Here is a 7,532-nt window from a genome sequence, read left to right on the forward strand (position 1 = left end):
TCGGATATCGGCCAAAATCCCAATATCGTGCGTCCCTAAAAAATATATTATAAATATATATATTATAAATTATAAATAATATTTAGTTCTTGTATTTTCCACCTCACTTAAATGAAAAAATGCTGTTGTTCTGGCCAGGTATGTACCAGTACAGTCCTTTTACCATCTACTGGCCGTTAATGATGTCTCTTTTTTTTTGTTACGATAATATGTTAATATTCCTTCCTTCCTTCCTTCCTTCCTTCCTTCCTTCCTTCCTTCCTTCCTTCCTTCCTTCCTTCCTTCCTTCCTTCCTTCTAATAAATTATTATAGTATAATTTATTATTACCAACATTTATATTTTTTTACTCTAAATCTTTTCTATAAATTCATAGCTTTCTTACTAGTGAGTATGATGACTTGAACAAAGTTAGATGTTCATATAACCTGTAAAGGTATCAGAAAAGAGTGAATGCCATCACAGACTTGGACCCGATGAAAACCAAGCTTTTGTCAAAACACAAAGAGTTGAATGTATTTGAATGGCCATGGGAAATACAGTTATCTTACATATTCTCTTACCTACTCTATAGTGTGCCTTTGATCTTTTTATGGCTACTCCTGTTCACAGTCAACCTTTTTAACTCAAAGCCAAAAGACTGATGGATAACCCAGAGAACTCAGGATACCAGCTTTTCTACTCTATGCTAGAAAGCTACATAGAGGTTTGCTACAGTAACAGTTTGCTGAAATGTTTGTATTTCCAGGTCTTGCTTCTTTGCTGTTTGTCTAAATTTCTCCTCCTTTGCTTCCATCCTCCTTTTGTGCACGTGTTTCATCTCTGATTGATTTCCTTTTTCCAGATTTTCTCTATTGTGTTCGTTTTTCTCCCCTCCTTGTGTCCTTACTTACATGTCCTTATTTCCTTTCATCATTCCTTCTTTCTAATCATATTTTCTTCATTCCCTCCTGTTGTCTTTACTTATTTTTTTTTTCATTTTGCATCTTTAAAGTGCTAGTGGTACTATTTTTCTCAAAGGGAACTTTTATATTTTACTTTTCAGATTATAGGTAAATAATCTCAAACGTAGATTTTCACCTAAATTTGGAGTTTTTAAATGGGGGGAAAAAAAAAAGTCAGAACCCTGTATAATGAGATTGGAATTTCATCTTGAATCTTTGTCAGCAGCTTTGTTTATTTGTATGGCAGATCTCCTCATATCCCAGGCAGCATAAAGAACATTTTTAACTGCGGCTGTGGTTACCCTGGTTCTTGGCAATATTTGGTAAATGTTTTTCTCAGCCTTTGTTTAGGCGAGCACCTGAATATCTGGATGTTATTACGCCACCTTTTTGATCTCATTCATGCTCTGCAAGCGGAGATGATTTTGTTTTTCTAATTGGAGGTGATGCTTGCTTTGAGGCCACAGCATTCCTTACTCTTGATACTGTCAATGTGTTTGCCATTCAACAAAGATGATCTCATGTCGTCAATTGGAAACACAACTACTGCTTCCTTTTCAAACACCCATGCACTTCGTTTCCCTATAAACAAAACAAAAAAAATAGTATCCCTTGAACCTTTGCTTACAGTAGAAAGATCCTCTTCAAACAACGGGTGAATTTCTCAGATAAGAAACTTTTAAAATTTCTCAGATAAGAAACAAAAAAACCTCAATCCAGAAAAAAAATAAATAAATAAATTGTTGTATTGAATCTTAACAGATCAGTCTCTCAAGTTGTTCTCCAGTAAGATCACAACAAGTCAGGATTCTTCGTTCTCTAAAGAAACTTGTATCCAACAATACAAGTAAATACAACACATTGCTACTACAAGACTTTTTCCAAAAGAATCATTTGTACAGGTAGGATCTAGATTTGTGGAAACAAGCTTTGATGCTCTACTACATCAAAGTCAGAACATCATCAAACTGTTTAAAGTTGTGAAAATCTTAGTTTCTTTAGAGCTTGGGATTTGAAGTACTGCTGATGGTCCAAAATTAGGGTGGTGGAATTCATTCTTAAGCAATGACTGTTTTCTTCAGTGACAGTCCATCAGGGATAAAGAGTAGATCAGACTTCTGCAACCGCACACATCAAATGTTTCTTGGGTCTGGTCACAAACCAGTTTTGCTGGTATGCTTCTGCACCGTCTGTCTAGAATTTCTAGGGATGCACAGCAGTTTCCGCCAAAGCGCTAGGGGGAGCCTATTCAAGAACTTGCGAGAACTTCGATGGAACATCACAAGAACTTCGGGGGCACTGGCAGGAGTGTTTATCTTCCAAAACAACAATGGCGCATCTGCAAGATATCACGGCCACAAAGATGGATCTAGAGTTGCTAGACATCGAAGAGGAACAGGTTCTGTTAATGGAGTTGGCAAAAAGACAAAGGAGGGCACATAGGTTGTCCATCGTAGTTGTTCCTCGGTTTTTAAAAATGGCGCGCCCTGGCAACGAATTAACAAGGACGACCACACAGATAGCCAGAAAGGCATACCAAGGACCAATTAAAGCTGCTTTTTGTCTGCGCATTTCCGTTTGACGTCTGCTTGGGTTTGTGACCGTCCAACATGTAGTCATGATTTTTTTGAGGCAGATGATTTTCTTTCCGTTATCTTTGCTGATTTGTGTTGATAAGACTTCTAGAGACCATGATATATATTCTCAAAGCAAGAACTCTTACCAAGTGCAATTGTCTTACTGCGCTGGATATGGAATATACCACTTATTTTAAATGAAATTATATCAAAAAAATCTCACAGATTCTGCTCTTGCTTAGTATATCATTCTCCAAACAAAATCCAGAAGACTTTTTAGCTAGATCTAAGATTGTAAGATGAATCAGAGTCAGTGTGAGTAAAAATCTCAGCAAAGTATGGGGGCAAATTTGTAGAAGAATGCCGCAAAATGTTTAAGCCATGTTTTAAACGAGACGTAGAAATGTGTTTTGCTGATACAATCCTCTAAAATGTCTTGAAATGTATATTTGATTGTTTCTTGGAGAAAATAAAAATTGAGCTTATTAGCTACATTTTAGCTAAATTGAACTTATTTAAAATCCTTTTTATACCACTTTTTTCACAAGGGTATACGCAAGAATTGATGTTCATATGGATGTTGGCATCATTAGCAGTTAGCCATGGTTGGTTGGTTTACAAAAGGAACACAACTCCCTGCAGGTCAGTCCTTTTTTGTTTGGATAGAGACCAGAATGATAGTGGTGATAGCAATGTGGCTAATGTTAGCAGCCTTCCAATGATGATGTCACTACAGGAGGAGAAACAAAATCTTGCATTTCGGAGAGTGCACTTTTATTGGCTTATCTGGTTTGCACACACACACACAAAAAAAGACACTTTCGAGTGTTTTTCTTGCACGTTTAACTGAAGCTCAGCACCAGCATACATGTTTAAAATGAAAGGTGATGAATCCTTTAGGCGCAATTCCATTTTATACTAAGAAAAGTATGTATACACTCCTGATTTTAACAAAAGATTTTTTTTTTAAAAACCACTCTTTAATCCTGCATTGAACCGATCTAATAAATCTGGTCGTCCTATCTGAGCTAGAATGTTTCCCAGTAGCTGTTATTCTATAGCTCCTTCTATGGTTCCATGGGCCGATTAGCTGCTTGTCTGATTAATTCTCCTCTTGCCCCTCAGATCAGAGGGTCACGTCTTTATGTTTGTTTAGGTATATTTACAGTTACAACCTGGACCTGCTGTAACTTTCTCCATAGCTTTATTCATTAACTTCGTGGTGTGCTTGCTGCAACTGAATTACCACTAAAAATACACATTAGTGCAGGCATCCCCAACCTCGGTCCTTGAGGCCCGCCGTCCTGCAGGTTTTAGAGGTTTCCTTGCTCCAGCACAGCTGATTTTAATTAAAAGTTGATTAACAAGGCAAGGCAAGGCAAGGCAAATGTATTTGTATAGCACAATTCAGTACAAAGACAATGCAAAGTGCTTTACATGATTAAAATACAGGAAGGTAAAACAGAATCAAAGCAAGTAGGAAAAAAATAAAATAAAATAAGAAATGCAGAAACAAAAAAGGAATATTAAAAACAGTTGGAAGTTTTTGTTAGATTACATTTATTTATTTGATGATTTTTTTCCCCTTTTTTTTATATGGAGAAGAAGATGACTTTGTTTGAGCTAATTTTCCAGTATTTGATTTCTAATTATCTTTTAAGCTGTTAGCATTTGATCAAAAATGTCTCCTTGGGCAGTTGACAATTCCCCAGAACCTTGCCTTTTGTTCTACTACCATAGAACTGCAAAACCTTTCCCATTATCTACAGGTAATTTAACTCTACCCGATACACACCAATCCTATGGTGCCAACCTGGATAACTGGGGGGGCTTTTGATCTACTGCAATCATTATAATCAGCTGTGCTAAAGCAGGGAAACCTCTAAAACCTGCAGGACAGCAGGTCTCGAGGACCAAGGTTGGGGATGCCTGCATTAGTGAATGATTACTTTGGATGTCTCAGGGTATCAGAATAAATTTGTTTTTCCTTCTGTCTGATAACCATACAGTTCTTTGTGTTGAGGCTATCCCATAAAAATCCCAGAAGAAGTTTCTGGTTTTAACGTGGGAAAATGTTTCAAAAGTTATGGAGTATGAAAATCCTCCATCTCACATGAAAAGTTTTTGTCTCCAGGTTTCTGGCAGCACGGCAGGCTCCCCGGCGTGCTCCTCCGCCCCGTCCACCTCATCACGCCAGTACACTCGGCAGCGCATCACCCGCGTCAACCTCAGGGACTTAATATTCTACATGGAGCAAGAGAGAGAGACCGCCCACTCCCTCCTCCTTTACCGTGCACTGCTCAAGTAGCCCCGGCTCCGCTCAGCACCCACCTCAACCTCCACCTTCTTCTCCTCTTCCTCCCCAGCCACGTGCCTTCAGATCAGGTCTAATGTGTCGGCTCTCTGTCTCTATATGTACTGTAGTGATGTTCGACGTAGCTTTTGATACACAGAGATTTAGAGAAAAGCTAATTGTTGTTCCTTGTGTTCTCTGTTCAGCTTCACAGTGTGTAGTTAGAGCCTTCAAGTTAAAGTTGGATTTGTTGGAGGAAGGTTGTCAGAACCCTAAACCCACACCATGTCTTCTGGTTTTCTTTTCATTTGCAGGTTCCAGAAATCGGGCGGTTATTTTCACATCTCAATGCAGGTTTCTTTATTTATTCAAAGGCTATTTGTTGAACTCGGTTCAATGGATGTAGTCTAACCTCAAAAGAACTCAGAGGCATCTCAGTAAATTAGAACGTGTTTGAAAAGTTGGGTTATTTCTGTGACTCGATTGATGACATGAAATTCACCCACGGTTCATTTCACCCCCCCACAGAAGGATCCGGTTAACACTTTTGGTTTTCTACATTTTGGTGATAATTGCTCACAGCAAAGGTTGACCAAAATTTGACTTTTTTTATTAATAATAATATATATATATCCATTCATTACAGAAATATTCACTTATTTAAATGATGCAGAACATTAAGATGTTCTCCCTGAAGTCCCTGCTGACCTCTCTGCCCCTCTTACTGTCTGGGTACCTGGATCTTTCCCAGCCTTTCAGAACCAGAACTATCTGCCCTCAGCTGCTCTTAGATGCTGTGGTTTCCAGGCCTTTCTTCCTCCATCCTCATAATACTTACAAACATAAACCTCCGGGTTTCAAACCTGCACTCGACACTCAGTAAAAGCACACTGATTCTAAACATATGCTCACCCACCTACACACACACACCGACAACCAGGCGATCCTAATGGTTTAAGGTCATGCTAACACCAGCTCCTATAATAATATAAGTGTGGCCTGCCTAATTCGATGCTGGGCTGAATCTGGATTCAGTTAAGTCAGTCATACAATTAGCATACTGTTTGAGGTATACTTTATGAAAAGAAAAACTTCCCTGGTACCACCCTAAATATATGCTATGATTTATATGCCAAGATCCAAAATAACCACACTAGATATTATTATGATAACAGCCTTTAGCTTAGTTGTATTTTGGGGTTTGGTTTTTCTTCCTTTCCTCTCACCAGTTAGTTTGGTAATATTGCAGGAAAGCCATCAACGTTAAATATATAAACGTTAAATATAATTGAAGCTGTAGTTATACCTGTTCATTGTGCATCTTTTTGCTGCTGCAGTTTTTCCTTCCACTAAACGTTCCATTAATATACCCTGCTACAGCACACTGGGAACCTGCTGCTTCTGTAGTAGCTGTGCTTCCAAACACCATCAAATTGCACAAATTGTGATTACAAAAATAAATTTAATAAAAAATCAGATTTAATAAAACTGCAATGGAAGTATTTTTATTTATTTTTTATTTTTTTGCATCAAACGAGTCACTTGATCTGCAGCCGGACTTTTGACTTGTAAAAAGACAAGAGGCCATATGTGGTTGAAAGGATGATGGTGCCCACTACTGCCATGGCTGAACTATCTCATGTACTTACATTTCCATGTCATTTCCGTTACAGTATTGCATGAACAAACCTTTTCACATGCAGCTTTAATTTGTATTCGTTATTTTATGGAAATACAGCAAATGCAAAAAACTGTACTTTTGAAATTGGCAAAACACCAGCATCGTTTTGCGCACATTTGTAATGGCAATGCAACTAGTGATTATTTTGCTGCTTAGCTTGCTTTTCAACCCACCTCTGTTTAGGCCATAATATTAAATTACTAATTTAGAAAAAAAAATTTCCTCCCATTTGCTTATTTTGTTTTAATCAGAAAACAAGGTCTACCATAGCTGTAAGCCAATATCATCAAAATCAACAAAAAGTCACATTTAGACTAAAACTCCTGTGCATAAAGTTAATTGATACAATCTGAGTTTATTGAAATTAGTGAAATAAGTTATTAAGATGCACCTGTAGCATCATTCTGTGACATTGCTGTATGTGTAAATAGTTCTTTTGGAATTATTTTACAGCGTGTATAATTTTTTCATCACAGTTAAGTTTTGTAAGAAACAGAAAGTATTTCCTGTGTGAATATTCTTCAAGCTGAAGTTTTGTAAAAGGAGAGTCAGATTTTGATGGTTTAAACTGTAGTATTGTCATCCCCACCCCCACCAACCTTGTAAACTGAGTCAGTATTTTCTTAAAGTGAAGTAAGCAGAGTGCAAACAGACATTCCTTTATCATTTCGTCCCACCTTCCTGTCTCTGCATTCCTTGTGTTAATTGAACATAAGCTGCTGTTCGGCTTCATCATACAAGCTTTTCACATCGACTGAAGGGTAAAGGTGACTCATTGGTTATGATGCGCTGCAGCGCAGGTATGGGATAAAATGTCTGTCAATAAAAACGAATGCATCGGTGCCTGAAATGTAAATGTAGGTCAATAAGCGTGAATAGATTTGAGATTTCAAAGATACAGCTTTGCAAGAGGATAAGTTTGTAAGTTTTAATATGAGATATACAGGTACTACAACCCCTTAGGAAGCTGTTAAAGGCACACTATGCAACATTTTTCAGTTAATTAATGTGTTCCATAACGTTTTGGATGATTAAATG

At 37.6% G+C, this 7,532-nt stretch overlaps 1 protein-coding gene across 3 annotated transcripts in view; it reads left to right on the forward strand.

Moving 5' to 3' along the window:
- Positions 1-7,526, forward strand: part of LOC107099507 (transcription initiation factor TFIID subunit 4-like) — a 152,576-nt gene extending 145,050 nt beyond the window's left edge. For all 3 annotated transcript variants that reach the window (XM_015397656.1, XM_015397657.1, XM_015397658.1), the window contains one exon: positions 4,655-7,526. In XM_015397656.1, coding sequence (XP_015253142.1) covers positions 4,655-4,828 — 174 coding nt within the window. In that variant the 3' untranslated portion in view covers positions 4,829-7,526. The remainder of the gene's footprint in view (positions 1-4,654) is intronic.
- The last annotated feature ends 6 nt before the right edge of the window (positions 7,527-7,532 follow it).

The sequence above is a fragment of the Cyprinodon variegatus genome, unplaced genomic scaffold, assembly GCF_000732505.1.
Source record: "Cyprinodon variegatus isolate N-32 unplaced genomic scaffold, C_variegatus-1.0 Scaffold879, whole genome shotgun sequence".
NCBI lineage: Eukaryota > Metazoa > Chordata > Actinopteri > Cyprinodontiformes > Cyprinodontidae > Cyprinodon > Cyprinodon variegatus.